The sequence below is a fragment of the Vombatus ursinus genome, unplaced genomic scaffold (assembly GCF_900497805.2).
Source record: "Vombatus ursinus unplaced genomic scaffold, bare-nosed wombat genome assembly UNPS02008961.1, whole genome shotgun sequence".
NCBI lineage: Eukaryota > Metazoa > Chordata > Mammalia > Diprotodontia > Vombatidae > Vombatus > Vombatus ursinus.
Genome location: NW_020948739.1, coordinates 5728741 through 5745153, shown reverse-complemented (window position 1 = coordinate 5745153; position 16413 = coordinate 5728741). Strand labels below are relative to the sequence as shown.

The 16413-nt window shown below is 43.6% G+C and overlaps 1 protein-coding gene across 3 annotated transcripts in view; it reads right to left on the bottom strand.

Annotated features, from left to right (window-relative positions):
- Nucleotides 1-294: 294 nt before the first annotated feature.
- Nucleotides 295-16413, bottom strand: part of VPS13B (vacuolar protein sorting 13 homolog B) — a 1004773-nt gene continuing 988654 nt past the window's right edge. For all 3 annotated transcript variants that reach the window (XM_027849971.1, XM_027849973.1, XM_027849972.1), the window contains exons 59-62: nt 11450-11626; nt 8683-8785; nt 7883-8132; nt 295-2204 (exon numbers count right to left, since the gene is read on the bottom strand). In XM_027849971.1, coding sequence (XP_027705772.1) covers nt 1959-2204; nt 7883-8132; nt 8683-8785; nt 11450-11626 — 776 coding nt within the window. In that variant the 3' untranslated portion in view covers nt 295-1958. The remainder of the gene's footprint in view (nt 2205-7882; nt 8133-8682; nt 8786-11449; nt 11627-16413) is intronic.

The following is a 16413-nucleotide window of genomic DNA, read 5'->3' as shown; positions in this document are numbered from 1 at the left end:
TCGGGGGGCACTCCTGGTTATGGCACACGGATGAACAAGCAGCAAAGGAGACCGGGGCATTAGTTTAGGGTTTACTTGGTAATACATTTATTATGACAAGTTTTTTGTTTGTTAATGCTTTTCTCCAATGAAGATCATCAAAATACGTCAGAAATACGGGGATAGTCATTCAGTTTTGGTCACAATAAAAGGAGTTATTATGGTCTGCATTAAATGCCAACTGTTGTGGCATATTTGAAGTATGAAATGCTCTAATGTTTGTAATATATATTTCATATATATTAAGTCACCAAATCATCTAGGAATACTTTTATTTTAAACAATCTTATATTACAATTTATGGAAGCAATTTGTAAAATGAGCAGTATTAAATTGTGTGCCATGAAATATTCAGGAATGAATACATATTTACATCTTTTTAATAGTTACCCTTCAGGTCAAATGACAAAATTGTCACACTGCAAGACAAGTTATTTTCATAAGTGGATGGACCATTTTACATTCAGCACAGATTATTCAGATTTGAAGCTTAACATTTCTTTGAAAAAACTATATATACAATCTTGGTTTTCAGAAACAGCTGTGTTCATGTTCTTGAAAAGTCCAACAAAATGTGGCCTTTGGATAAAGACTTCAGTGTGCATTTTCATAGTATCTCCTAGTTGTAGGTAATAAGTTATGACCTCCTAAGTTTGTGAGAAATTGCCAAACGTTTAACATTATATAGCCTAGACTACAGGCTACCAAATTTCAAATTGAAGATAACTGAAGCCACATTTTTCAACAAAAACTATTCAGAAATGAAAATGGACATTCTGAAAACTGGGTTAAAAAAAATCATTTGGGACCTATCTGCTGGGAATGTTTTTATAACTTTCTTTCATTCTTACCTCCTCAGCTGAAGGGGCTCTCTGGATTTAGGTCATTTTGAGAATTAATGACAGGCCTTCTAACTCCTCTTGACCTCAACATGGAATTAGAAATCCCTCCATTAATTCCTTTGGCAGGGGATCTACAAAGGGAGTTCCAGATCTTGAAATGTGGTTTATGGTGGCAAAGAAACCTACCTGAACCCTGTTGATTTGCAATACCATTGTTTCTTCCAGCAAAGATTAACAGTTCATTTATCTAGGCAAAGTTGAGGCTTTTCAGATGAAGGGAAAAAATGGTCATGACAACCATACACAGATATTTAAAACACAAACATTGCAGGCTCCAGCTTATTTTCCAAAACACACAGGGTCCTAATCAACTAAAATGCTCTACAAAGTTTCAATTAAACAGGCCATTTTTAAGCTAGGGAGGTGCGAACTAGAGGAGCCACATTCAACTGTTTCAAATTCCATGGGTGACATGTGACTAAGCCTTGAGCAACTTATTAGAACACTTGGCACTTGTGTAGGGCTTCACTCAAGTGGCTGACTAGCTCCACAAATCATTGTGACCCTGCCAGGACAGACAGGGGCACTGAGGCATGGGCAGGTTATGGGACAGGCGCATGGGCTTATTATTAGCTCAGCAATACTGGAGCTGGGAATGGAGTGCTGAGCTAGCGGTTCTCCAGGCTGACCACATTCTGTTTTTGGAGGAACCGTTATAAATCTTGAATTACTATGGAAACTTTTGCAAATGGAGTTACAGGGCAGAAATAATAATGCTCGATGACAACACTACTGTGTGCAGGATTCCTGTTGTCATCTCCTTTAAGGGGGAGGGGGCCCTCATTCTAAGGTTGTTACTTTTGTTGTTGCTAATCGCATTGTGGTGTGTGGGCCTGAGCCATGGGTGACCAGGGGAGGGGCAGGGGCAGCAGAACCAGATTTAAGGCTCTTCTCGAAGGGATTTCAGAAGAGTTTCCGGGAAGACTGGGGTGACCGTTAACATCCTGGTTCCATATCACATATTAATAAAACAGGCTTCATTGCTTGTTTTTATCCTTCCCTCCGTCACACCAGGACTCAGGGAAAGCCCTTCCGAAGGGCTTTGTTCTTCACCATAATGAACTTGCTAATAAAGACGTGAGCAAAACTTGGATCCACCAGATAATGGTAAGTTTTCACCGTGGAAGGAAAGGGTTCCACGGCCACCACAGGACATGGCGTCTGTGTAGAAGAAGTCGGGGCAAGATGGTATGATGTTTTTGTGATGTAGTCGACAAGTCTGTTGTACTGCTGTTCAGACAGCCTTTCTCTGGCACCATCCACCTAGAATAAAAAATAAAGAATCATCACTGCCCATGAGCCTTCTCCCAAGAAAAGGCTAGCAGGAGAGCTGCTGCATTATTCTAATGCCTCTTTGCCATGTATCTAAAGCAGGGAAAAGTTTTTTTTCGGACAGGGCCACAGTGGCACCCTCCCTATTAGAAGAGGGAAAGTTCTGTGTTGGGAATGGTCGTCAATCTTAGTGGGAGCAGCTGAAATTGCATAAAGCATGTCATGTTTGCATCTGACAGTTTGCTCACATTTTCCTCATTAATGGTATTAAAACATCTGCTGCTACTTTCACCAGTGAGCCCAAGCACAATGGAGAAAGAGGTCTTCACTCTGCTTACTTCGTTCAAGATTGATTGGTCTTATTAACTCAGGACTCAGCTTGTACAGAACGATTCTGGTCCGACAGAAGATGCAAGGAAATCTCAACCATTTTCAAAACAGTGGCTTTGGACAGAAACTTTAAAAATAAACACCAAACTCTAACAACATTTTCTGTTTTTATAAATATTAGTCTTTAAAGCCAGAAAAAATAGTAATACTGGGCAGAGCAAGAGGAAATTTTTATGAAAAAAAAAAGTGAGGGGGAATGCAAAGTACATTTACGGTTCATAAAAGTCTGGCCCATCTTCAAAGAAGTTGAAGTTGAGGAACTGTGATGCTACCTGGGCTGATTCTATTAGATTTTCTGGGAGGATAACTAGGGCCATAAATGATTTTTCCCACCCTAATACAATGGACAGAGTGTGTAGAAGAGTGGCCTGGGAAGCTTCCAGTTTAGACCATTAGGGAAATTATCTATGTTCACATGACTTTAAATATTGGAGGATCCAACTAGCCAAGGAATGATGAAGATGGCTTTGCAGCTTGTTAAACAAAACCCCAACAACTGTGCCCTATGGAACTCAGGCATATTTTATAAAAGTGCAAAACAGAAAAGAAAAAATGACCCATACAACTGCAGAGAGGTGAAAGGAGGAGGGACATGCTAGTCTACATTACCAAGTATTAAAGATTAGACTACATCATATACTAGATGACATTACTAAGGACCTCAGCAACTGTAATACAATTCCTGTCCCTCCCATCGAAGGCAGAAGAAGGCCTCCACTGACCGTAACAGAGAGGAGGGGCTGCTCATCACATGGAATGGGGTCAGCCTTCAGCTGGGGAGCACAGCAGGGTGGACTCAAGGCTTAATTGCTTCTCCTGAACAGCAGCACAGGAAAACCCCGTGTTGTGAAAGGAACAGAGCCAATGAATAAACTGCCCCTCCTGACTCATTTGGAGTCTTTCGTAAGAGATATCAGCAGTGTGCCAGGCACATTAAGCAATTATTACCCTAAAAATGGCACCTGTGACCAAGAAAAGTCAGGGTTGCTTTGAAAAAAATCTTGTTCCACATTTGAATATGCTACATGATGTCATCTGCAAATTAATTCCTTCCAAAATCCAAGGGAAGCCTGGTTTTGCAGCATCTAAGTAAAAGGGTCAGAGCAGAAGAAGCCACTATGAACAGGCCTGAGATGAAAGTTCTTGTTTTCCTGGAAGCAGAAGACAGGAGGAAGTGGGGTACATGGCACACTGCAGCCTGAGCCACTGGTGTGGGAGCTGAGAGGGATGCTGCCACAGCAAGGCTGCTGAGAAGACGGCAGAGCAGAGGTCTGCACAGAAGCAAGATGGCAGGAGACCGCAGCCTTCTGCCTGAGGCTCTTACAGAAAAACGAGTACTTTATTCTGCTGCTCAGGATTTTTCTTCACAGGGCAAAGAGGTTGAGTTGTGGGTGTGGGTTCAGAGAAGATAAAGGTAACTTAGCCAATGGCATGAAAGAGGGAATCAGCTTCATGCTGAAGTGATGTGCCATTTCCATTTCCTTTCTATGGGTTCTCAAGTGAGGGAAGATAGAACCAGAAACAAGGGAAGCAAGAAAATGAAGTGACCAGAGGTACTTTATCACACCCTCATCTATTTCTGTGTCATGTCAGGATAAAGACTGCTTCCCTGGACAGCCTGATTCTGCCAGTCAGGCCTTCATCTACACACAGACCCCAAGATCCTCTTCCACACTCTCTCCTTCCTGCATGTTCATGGCCCTACTCTCCCCTGGTTCTTCTCCTGCCTATCTGACTGCTTCCTGGTCTCCTTTGTGGGGGCCTCATCCATGTTCCACCCCTTATGCACAGGTGTCCCTCAAGGCTCTGTCCTGGGTCTCTTTTCTTTCCTCTACATTTTCTCTCTCGATCTTACCAACTCCAGTGGATTCAATTATCTTAAACTCCAGGCTGCTAGCTCTCTTGATGTCATTTCCCTCCAATACTGTCCTATATCAACAACTGCTGACCTCTGCTGGATGTGGGACATTTCTTTTACACCCTACCTGATGAGCCATGCTCATCCTCTTTCCTCCAAAAGTTTCCCCTCTTTCTCACCCTCACATCTGACTGGGTACCAAGTTTTGCTGATTCTACATCCACATCTCTTGACTGTCTTCTCTCTTCCACTCACATGGCCACCAGCCGCTCTAATTCAGGCCCTTGTCCCCTCTGCCTGCCTGCAGTCTCTCTGCTTTCCCATCCAACCTCTACTGTCTATTTCTAAAGATCTGACCATGCACCCCCATGCTTAAGAAGCAGCATCGGCTCTTTCACCACACAGGTTAAAATAAAACTGCTTGGGGGCAGCCAGGTGGCGCAGTCAATAGAGCGCCGACCCTGGACTCAGGAGGACCTGAGTTCAAATCCGGCCTCAGACACATACTACTTCCTAGCTGTGTGACTCTGGGCAAAGTCACTTAACCCCAATTGCCTCACTAAAAAATAAACAAATAAATAAAACAAAATGACTTTGGAATTGAAAGCCCTCTACAAGCTGAGTTTCAGTCTACATTCTCAGGATTGCTTGTACATTGCTGTTCTTCATGGACTATTTCAGTTACAGATGCCCAGAGGTTGTGTGGCACTAAGCTAAATTCTCTGGGAAGATGAAGATGGAAGTGACCTAAAGCAGCAACCCTGGGACAGGCCTAAAGCGGCGCTGATGCTCTTTTCAAAGCCTTGCCCTGGCAATGAACAGGAGGTCCCAGAGGTTGCTTTCTGCCCTTCTTCTGCATTTAAGCCTTTTCAGAGGCCGGCCCCTGTGCCTGGAATGTTCTAAATTCCTAGTTTCCTTCAAGGTTCAGCTCAAGTGCTGTCTCCTATACAAGACCTCCTCCTTCTCCTCCTCTTCTTCCTTTCAGTGGCTAGAACTCTCTCCATGCTAGTAATTACTTTGCTTATATTGTTTTTATTTTACATTTTCTTTGAACATGTTTCCCCACAGTAGAATGTATCTCTTTGAGGATAGGGACTAGCTGGTATCTGTCTTTGTACCCCCAGCACTCAGTTCAGTGTCTGCATGCAGTAGGTGCCTAATAAATGCTTATTGCATAAGTAGATGAACCAATGAAGGGCCATGATCATAGGATCCTAGAGTGAGTTTTAGCCCCCTCATCTTGCAGATGAGGAAAGTGGCCCAGAGAAGGGAGGGACCTGCTTTGGTTTCCAAAAGTACTAAGTGATCAAGGCAAGATTCGAAGCTGGGCCCCAGGACTCCAGTCTCCACCACCACACCCAGTCAAATGTTTCTGAAATGATGCTGAGGCCTCTACTAGCACCTGGCAGCTTCCAGCAGCAGTAGCTCAAGCTGTCATCTCCTTTGACCCCAATTCCCCTCCAATAAAGGTGACTCCCTAAGTTCCTACCCCATCTGGGAAAGGAGAAAGATCTAATTTGAGGAAAGTAGAGATAACTCGGTCAATGTCAGATGATGAATCTGCAGTCAGTCCCACCAGCCTGAGCGCAGTGTTTCCCAAACGAATGAGAACAGTCACAATTACCCAGCAAGTCCTCTGAGACATCTCATTAAGCACTAAGGGGAGTCACCTGAAAACAATGTTATTTCCCCCTGCCAGGTCCTGAAGCCAAATCAGCACTACTTTATTGTCAACTGAAGCTAACAGTTTTGGCAGATCGAATAAAGTTAGCTTGGACATATGACCTCTGTTTATCCCCAGAAAGTCATCAACTCAAAACAGCAATGTGGTCTTGATGCGAAGCCACGGTTTAAAGCCTGACTGATTGTGATCCAGGAAACTAAAGAAATCTACAAGTTGCTGTCATTGGCTTGCTCCCATCTTCTCAGATAACTCTGCCCCAAACAGTGGTATGAGAGAAGTAGTCTTTAATACTAGGACTATTGGAAATCAAATCATTTCCAGAAGACGGGACTTTGTCATTTTCTCTGAAGACTAGTGGCCATTCCAAGTCACTGTGACTTAGGAAAGCAGGTGCCACCTTGTGATCAACAGCCACATTTCTGGTTGGGTAAGAAACTAATTTGAAATTGGGCTCAAAGGAGGCCTCGTTCAGAGGATCAGATTGGGGTCGGATGCCGATGGCCCCGAAATAGGGTTGAAGTTCAGCTGGGAGGGGCAGAGAGGCCCTTGTTCACTCTAGGGCAAGGCTGCAAGAACTCAGGAGAGCTGTCCTCAGGTCGCTGCTCACCTCATCTTCCCAAAGACCTTAGTGCCATGCATCCCATGGGCATCCAATAACTATTACCTAATGATCAGTCAGGCAGACAAAAGGAGACCCAGGAAAATTCCCAAACACAGAAAAGAGCACAAAGATGCTGGCTAGAAAGGAAAACAGTCCCTGGCAGTTCTATTTCTTAACAATACTTTGACCCCTGGAATGTGGTGGAAGGGGGAAGAAAAAGGGGCAACCCTGTTGGCTTGACAGCTTCATCCTATGTTCTCCTGAACCCTTAGGTTCTGGTTTTACACTTTTGCAGCCATGAGTGCCCTGATAATGGTCCTCACCTAACCCACACACAGCAGAGAGAGGAGAAACACAGCCTTGACTCCAGAACACCCACAACAAACACCAGTCTTCTTGCACATGGCATGGAGGGCCCGAGCCACGTTATCCATAGAGAGGGATCTGGATGTGGACACTGAGTCCCAGAAAAGGGAAGGGATTTGTCTAAGTTTCTGTAGCCTGTAAATGGCAGAGGTGGGTTTGACCTTGGATCCTCTTTCTCCAGATCCAGTGTTCTTTCTGCTCCCTCATCTACCTCTGACATGGGCAAGAGAAGAGACACAGGGCAGGGGAAATTCTTCTCTTCAGCATGCGGTGGCTAACGACGCACGGAGCCTGCTAGAGGGCTGACTTTCTGCCATCATTTTTTAGATTTTTATAAATGTCTTGGGGGGTGACAGACAGCTCCAGCTTTCGCCTGCCATAGCTCCAACCCTGCCCATTTGAGCACACCCAAATGTGGATAAGCGACTGTCCCATCCCAGTTGTTTGGCATCCTAAGCTGTGAACCTACTTTTTGCCTATCACTGGGCTTTGGGTATGGAGGTTATAGGGCGGCATCTGGGGTAGGCCCTTCACAATGCTTTTGCCACCGTCACCATCTTTCCTCCTCTCATTATATCTGCCACCTCTGCAGACAGCCTCAGTTGCAGATGAGGGTCCAGGTGGAAAGCAAGGGAACTTTACACTCACAAATTCTTGTAAGGTTACTGGAATCAGGCCTGAAGACTCAGTTCAGCTCGTCTTGCCCATCTCCATGCAGGATGGAGTGCTCACTTCGTTGTTGGTACGTAAAAGCAAAGTTGGATACTCACCTCTACGTCACAGGTCACTCTGGGCTGCCTGAGTTGTACCTTCAGCAGGTTCCTCTGCTTGCCATCTTGGACACAGTCGACCTCAGTGATGGGAAAGGCTTGCTGCTGTGTGTCTTCACTCACACTGACGACAAAGAGCACTTCTGATGTTAAAAGCAAGCATCCTTCATGTTCCTGGCCTGAGCCGCTCACAAGAACGACATCCAAGGCCATGTGGACTTCTGGCCTCCCCAGGGACTGCAGCATTTTCCTGTTTTAAAAAGGAAGAAAATGATATTGGAAGCACAAGATTGTAAAAGAAAATTACTTAAGCTTTCTGCCATCCAACTTTCAGGACTTAACCTTTTCCACTCTCCTCTTAGCAATGCCCACTCCATTCTGAATGCTGACTTCTGCCCGCTTCAGAGCAGAGAATGATCTCTGTCAGACTGCCTTCTCCTGGGCACAGATTTCTGCCTCCACTGGTCAGCAGTTTTCTCTTTTCACTGGAAAAATACCCCTTGGAAAGTTGGTTTTGATCCCAGCTCAAGGGGAAGGGCTGTCTTCTGGACCAGGGTTTCTCAAAGGCACATTCTTTTCTTTACCAAATGGTGAAAGGGACATATTAGCTTACGGCCTGAGTCTGGAGGGGCAGCAGTCTCCTCTCCCTGGTCCACTGGAAGACCTCCGTGTTTCTGATGCCTGAAAACCCTGCTCCCCCCTGCTCTCCAGAAGAAGAGGCCTGTCAGTCGGACAGCAAGCCAGGACCCATTAATAAACAACGTGAATGTAAAAATGAGCAAGCGTCTAAATAATTTTACCAGACGTATTTGACATGGCTGTTTGGAGCCTGGTCAGCATGCTGATCTCTTGGATAATAGCGCTGCTGGGGAAGCTGAGAAAGGCCAGCTCCATGTAAAATACCTGTGGTGAGAGAAATAAGAGTCTGACTGGTTGTTTTCTGGAAAACAGTTGCATGATAAAGTGATGTCATCTGTTTAGAGCAGGCCATAAAACAGTACAAATCCAAAATGATGTCACATCTTTGGAGGCGAGGGTATAGATGATCCATTAAACATTACAATGCACTTAACCCTCGTGATCTTGCATTAGCTACAAACTAAAATATGAATGTCCTAAAATCCAGGCACATCCTAGCAATTAGAGAAAGGACAATACTCTTGAGGGCGATCATTCTTGAAGAGAATCATACACATCATTTACAATTTATGTACAGACGTCAGGACTTGTTAACTTTCCTGCTTAATATTAAAATACTTCCATATCTGTGTCATGGTTGGTAAAATAATAAAAAAACACAACACACACAGTTTGCCTAGATACTATATTTAAATGTTGAGTTACTTAATCCAGCTGTTAAACATGGCTCCATATACATTTATGAGACTACTTGGGGCATCTGGTTTATTAGGAGCTCTTCTTAGTGCCAGCATTGAATGAAAGTTACAAGAAGTAGCTTCACAGGTCTCCAAATAAGCTTTTCAAGACTGAAGATGGTACAGCATGTGTGCTTTCTGATGGCTTGGAAATGTTTATAAATGAGGCTTAGTCATTAGGCTGAGAGTTAGTGGTTTGTAAAAACTTCAGTGCTATAATAAAAAATTTACAAGAATGATGGAAGCCCAGAGAGGCCATGTGATGCTCCTGGAGATGTTCGCCTTCTCTAAGGTAGGCCTGAGAAATACACAGCCAGGCACAGAATGGTCCGAACAAAGGCAGCTGAGGAAGCGCCACAGCCCTCGGATCTGGGGAAACCTCCATGTTGAAAGGAGAGCTATTTTCACTAAAGCATAAGCATATGAAAACGGAGTTTAACTTTCAATGTCTATTTTGCTGGTAATCCTTAGGAATGGTGTTCCAGTTGCAAGTCTTACTCACAGAGTTTTGTCTATTGCTGTGTGAGCAAAAACGTCATTTACAGATGGAGAGAGTGAAATAAAGAGGAAAGGGAGGAAGAAGGGAGGGGGATGCCTAGAAAAGACCCTATGTTGATTTCTGTGTGGTCGCCCCACCCAGGATTCTCTCAGACATAATCCCAATTGTGAAAGTTCATCTAACTGTTACACATTCATTTCCTGCTCATCACATATCATGGAGATGTATTTTTATGTTTGACTAGCCTGGGTCAGATCTACCTGAGGTTCACGGTGGGTTGTGGGGAAATGTGTTCTGTGCTTTTTATACCCTGATAAAGGCTGCAGGGCGTCTCTACCTGAAGAACAGCAGACAAGCAGGAGAAGATTCCCACAGCCTGGAAACACTTCTTAAATCGTGGCTGACAGCACTGCCACTGGCATTTAAACAATTACAGTGAAAAAAGTCACAACGATTAGAAGTCACTTTAAAGTGCTCTGATTGAGAATTTTATTAAAGACTTAAGACAGGAATTGAGAGCGGGGATACTTTACATGAAAACCCCTGGGTTTTCTCCATGTGAAGAGCCTTAATCATTTTCCTTATTCTGGAACACCATTCTGAGTTCTCTATTTTGCAGAGAGGCCTAGTGGATAGAGCTTGAAAGCCAGAAAGACTCTGAGTTCGAGTGTACTGGTTCTGGGATCCTGAGCCAGTCACCAGCTCTCAGTGCTCTAATAAAGCTCCCTGAGACTCTAGGCTGCAGAGAAGGTGATGACCTGCTGTGAGAGAGGAATTTTCCCCACCTGGGAATTCCCTATACCAATGTAATCACAGGCCCACTTTCTGTGCCTATCCCCTATTCTGAGAAAGAAGTTTCTGTAAGCAGAATAACCTGCATGAACACTCCTCATATCTAGCTTCTAGAACCAGAGGTCTTCAGTGAGTGAGTAGTCCAGGCTGGGAATTCTTCCCCTCATAGGCACTTCTCAGGTCAGAGCATCTTATAAAACCAGAGACCACATACACTGGGCCAATTCCCTCTCAGAAAACGCTGGAATTCCAAGAGGTCCTCCTGCCTGCCCACAACCCACTTTTACTTTCAAATTTCCCATTGGAAAAAATCGTCATTCTTTTTCCTGCTGTAACACTTCTTTTTAACTCCAAGTGCCAATCTCCCCCCCACCAAATACGCAGGCTGGGGCGCTTGTGGGCATGTGTGGCACACATATGCCTCTTCCTGGTTACTTCTGATAAAAGACTAGTCTTTTAATGGGTCATAAAATGCTTCAGCAGCGGCATGTAGGCTGAAATCACTAATTGATTGTCTGGATCTACGAAAGGATTTTATAGTGAGTTGTAATTCTACTTCTTTGGTATTCCATGAAACTAAAACATCTTCGTGCAAGTCAGTGTGATGAGGTGAAACAGAGAGAAAGGCAGCCACTGTGCATCTGTTTACTTGTAATTCTTCTGCATGTGAATGACTTCAAGTCAACCAGAACTTCACGTATCAGGATGACATCATGGAATGCTAGGGATTGGAGGGACATCTATTCCAATCCCCTCATGTTACAGAGAAGGAAACTGAGGCCTAGGGAGGTAAAGGCCACTTGGCTTTTAAGTGGTAGCACCAGGACTTGCACCCAGGCCTTGTGGCTTGCTCCATGACACCAGCCATTCTCCTTCCGAGGCGCATGAAGTAGAACTTACCGTAGCCTGTCTGTGACACGAGCTCTGCCGCTCCTCCAATGGGCTTGGTGAACACCCCCATGATTCCTTTTCCCACACCGGAGATAACGCCTTTGGCCTTATGGCCGGCTGATGCCTGGGCCTCGGATGTTTTCTGAAAGTTCTGCATTGGCTGGTCTACAATACCAGCAATTGCACCTGGAACAACAAAAATCACCAGTAATTAATGAGGATTTAAATCCCTGGACCAGAAAAAATCCTTAAATCTGGAACATAATTTTATTTGGATTGAAAACAGAACTCCACCCTCATTGTAAGTCCTTCACTATACCAATGATCTGAACACAATTTTGGCTTTGTTTAAGTTAAACTTTTACTGTCTTCTTCAAAATGATCTAACTCTCTGAGAGGGTTTAGCCCACAGCAATCTAACACACTGGAGTTCAGTTCCTAGTCCAAAAAAAAGGATAGTGGTCCCCACTGACAAGCCCCTCTGTCAAACACAACCCACCCCTTCCATGCAATTAGGCTACTTTGTTTTGGAAGCAGAGCTAGGAAGATGCCTATTAGGATGGCTTGTTCTTTCCAGTAATGACTCATATCTACGTAGTTAGTGCCTTAAGGCAAACACAACCACTCTGGGAGGCAGGGACTGCAAGTATTACTCATTAGTCCCACTTTACAGATGAGGAAACTGAGCCTCAGAGAGATGAAATGATTTGCCCATAGTCACAGGACTATTCAGTGTAGGTAGTGAGTGTCAGAGACAAGACCTGAACCCAGGCCTTCAGTCTCCAAGTCCAATGCTATCTTCATTCCATCACATGGTCTTGGGGGTTAGGATGGGACTTTAAGAAATCATTCATTGTAAACCTGGCAGTTAGAAAACACGGTATTCGAACCAAACTAGGCAAACAAGAATTAAACCTGTTTTCAATACATTGCAGAGTTCTGCCACACCAGCATTTACCAACCACTACTCAAAATTCTTTCTTGTCTCTTATTTAAATCCCGTACAATATAGTGTATCCATTAGTTTTAGTGGGTGGAGAAGTGTTGGTGACCACTGCTTATATCTTTGTGTGTAATAATAATAATAACATTTTGAATACACACTTGGATATCATTACAGATAGAAAGTATTTCCCAGTCTTGCTTTTTAAGGTTAATTAAAGCCTCTCCAAGCTCATGTTTTTCTTTAGTTGGGAAACACAAAGGCCTGACCAGCAGTCAATTTCCAGTAAAAATTTCCCTTGATGTTCAATACGGATAAGAAAACAAAGTCTCCTAGTAATCTTTGACAGTTTCCTATTGTCAACATAAATCTGCTTAGACTGATGAGAATAAAGAACATCCTGTGTAGACATGTCCATGTGCTAAGTGGTGCAGAATCACCCCGTCTCAGGTGCTCCTTCTTCCCAGAGGCCCCTCTGAGCTGTGCGCCAGACCTGCAGAGACTTCTCTTCACGTGACTTCTCTTTTCTTGCCCCCAGCCCTACATGTAGAAGGCTCTCTTCGTCCGGGTTTCTCTTTTTATGCGTAAAGCACCCGCCAAGGAAACTGCTCCTTGCCCTTGTTTTGTCAAATCACAGCCATCTCCATGTGGTCACAGTCTCCTACGGGCCCAACTCCAGCAGAGAAATTCCTGGAGCACAGCACAAGTCTTTTGGAATCGTTTTTTATTTCTTATTATTTTAGAGAGGAGTGTGAGCATATAAAAGCAAAGTAAATAATTTGCTATTGTAGGACTGAGCTAGATGGTGCTTAATAGGGGAGTAACATCTGTACGTTCTTCTAAGAGGTCTAACTCTTTCCAGGTTATGGTGAACAGACTATGATTGCAGCGTCAGGCTTTGTTTGCATATTACCCAGTGGGCCCTCAATTTATTAGTGTGTTACATACATATAGTGCCAAGGAAAGGGCGAATACCTGACTGGTAATCAATAAGAAGTTAGAGTGTGTGATGGTGCCACCTTTACGCTCACAAAGTGCTCTCTTTATATTAACCAGAAGGCATGTGATTTGGCAGCTTGTTCTTGCATGGAGAGCATCTGAGTTACGTTTTGCCATAATTTTGAGTCTTTCTACTTTTCTGGATATTGAAAGAGTTTATTGAAACTACAGTAATGACAGCCTTCACTGTAGTCAGTGGCTGAAGAAAACGGAAGATCAAAGAAAAGTTTCACTTTGAATACCTGTTTGCATTTAGGAAACTAGACACCGAACCCTTACTCTGAGGATAACCGAAGCTATAAACAGTTCCTGTGTCACTGGAATGAGTTAGGCCTGGCACGTTAAAGAGCTATGACTGTTTTCTACAAAGAATAGCCAAAATAAAGATCGATGTTTAATTTAATAATAAAATTATATGATGAAATAATATAATCTGTAATAATGATTGGTAAGAATTCCAGATTAATTATTCCAAAGTTTTCACAGACACCCAAAAGGATAGGCTACTTTGTCGAGAGACCCATAGCTCAGACTAGAACCTGGGCCTTGGGATTTCAAGTCAAATGTACCCTTCCTGTTTTTAAAGCCTCTAGAGGGTTTTTATGCCTTCTTAACCCACACAAATTTCCTTCTTCCTTCTACTTGAGTCTTCTTATGCTTATAGACTACCTTGTTGCCTGTATGATGGTGCCTGCCAGAAAAGCAATGGACATCACCTAGTGAGAGATGATGAGTTTGGGTTGGACAGCATCATCAGCCTCAGTTCCCTTTGTGCCCTGGCCTGTATCCCTCTGAATCTCGGGGCCAGTATTGTGTATACAGATCCAGAGTACTCCCAGACAGGTTCACTGGCCTCTCAGGGGCTGGGAAACAGCAGCTGCTCTGGAACAAATTGGCTTCCTTTCAGAAATGGACTGGAATCCAGGACTAAGAGAAATAGACCAACTATTTAGGAATAATGGCATATTCACATTCAGGAATAATGACCCATATGTAGCACCTTAGGAATTGCAGATCATTTAAAAAACTTTATCTTGCTTGGTCCTCATGACAACCCATGTGAAGTACATATTCTTATTCAGGTTTTATAGTGAGTCAGAGAGATGGAGTAATTTGCTCATCATCCACAGCTAGTTAGTGGTAAAACCAGGCTTCAAACTTGGGTTTTTTGACTTCAAGTTTCATGTTCTTTCATGTACCAAACTGCCTCTCTAGGCTTAGAGCTGTGAAAATAGCTTTGGACCAGACCACCCTCACCTGTCTTGGTCTGGACATATGCTCTAGGGACCATGAAAACATGAAAACTCTAGAAATGCCCCTGGCATTAGGACTCTGGAGCTTGCTGGCACCCAATTAGCATTCACAGTAGAATGTCATATATTCAAAACCCTATCATTCCAACTAAACAACATGCAGGTATTCAGGAGATGCAGAATGCCTACTTTTATTCTTATTAATGACACAGACATAGGACCAGCTTTCTAAAAATACCAGTGGAAACCTCTGAAAAAGCAAGATAGCATGTTCTTTGATGCTTTGGGGTATGGAACGATAGGAAACAAAGACTACAGTAAAGATTGCTAAGACTGGTCAAGAAGACTTCTCGATTCCCTTGGAGTTTTCTAGCCTAAAACAGCATTCAATATATTTTTAGTGGCTGATTCACTGTTCCCCATCAACAACAGTGCTGAAGAGAGGCCTTATTTGTAACATGTGGCAGGATCCCAAGCATTTCAAATTAGGTGGAGGGATGGGATGATGGGACACATTCAGTCTGTACCTGAAAGCCAAGCATTCGATCTGGATCCAAATCTTGATTCTACCACTGCTATGGAGCTACAGCCTACCTGGGCTTCCATTTGCTGATAAGGTTGGAGTCACTGATGGGTACTGAGCACGATGGGGATTTAAAACTATGCCACTGGCACATAGTAGGCACTTAATAGATGCTTGAATACATGAACGAATGAATGAATGATGAAAATTAGCATAAGATGATTCAAAAACACCACATTTTAGCCTCATTACCACTCCTTTGAGCCACAGATACATAATCCCAAGAGATACAAATGAAAACATTCACTCCTCAGCTCACCTCTTTCTGCTCAAGTCCCCCTTCTAAAGATGCGCCCTTCACAAACAAGCCCTTGTAAACCTCTGGTTCTATGAGACATGGGCAGGGCCACTTGCCACAGGACTGCTACTTCACAAAGACGACGTTACCATTCCCTTTATACGATGTTTTCATCCTAGTTCATTTGCTTCTTAGTATCCAGGCATTATCAAATAACAGCGGCCCACACCATCGAATGTTATTGCTTAAATAATTTCCAGTAACTTAACCTGAACTTGTAACGTTTTACCACTTCCTCTTGGGGCCCCTTCTGGGCTGTGGTTGCAAAGATGTGGAGCTGTGCTGAGTGCTGAAGATGAGGAAGGGAATCAGTCCTCTCAGGCTCATCTTCTCTAACCTCTGGCTCTGGGCTGCTTTGGACCACTTTGATCTCTGTGAGCAGCATACTCCTTCAGATACACCGAGGCTGCTTGCCAAGCAATACAGTTTTAAATTCCTTTGCTGGGGCAACAAACAAAAATACTCTTGAAAACCGTGTTCCACAGAATTTCAGCTCAGAAGCTTCCTTTTCATAGATTTTTCCAAAGCAAAGCCTTTTCAAACATTTGTAATATTTTGAAATATCCATAGCAATCTTCACCTCCAACCATACCATCTGGCGGCTTGACAAATAGTAATTACACTGAGTCAGCCTGATCGGGCTCTCTTTAGAAAAGTAGGCTCCTCATTGAAGTTTACATGACATCTGCACTTTGTTCAAGTGGTTTTCAAACAAAAACAAGCATCTACAATATCTATGGTGCAGAAGGGGCAATGGGTTTTATAAGGTTTTCCTATAATTCACTTGAAAGTCAACAGCCATGTGGTAGTGTCCTTGGGCTGACTCTGTACCCCTCAGTGTGTCTAAGAGGAAATTATTCTTTTCTTTGGAGCATCACATGAAAGCCAAAGATATGT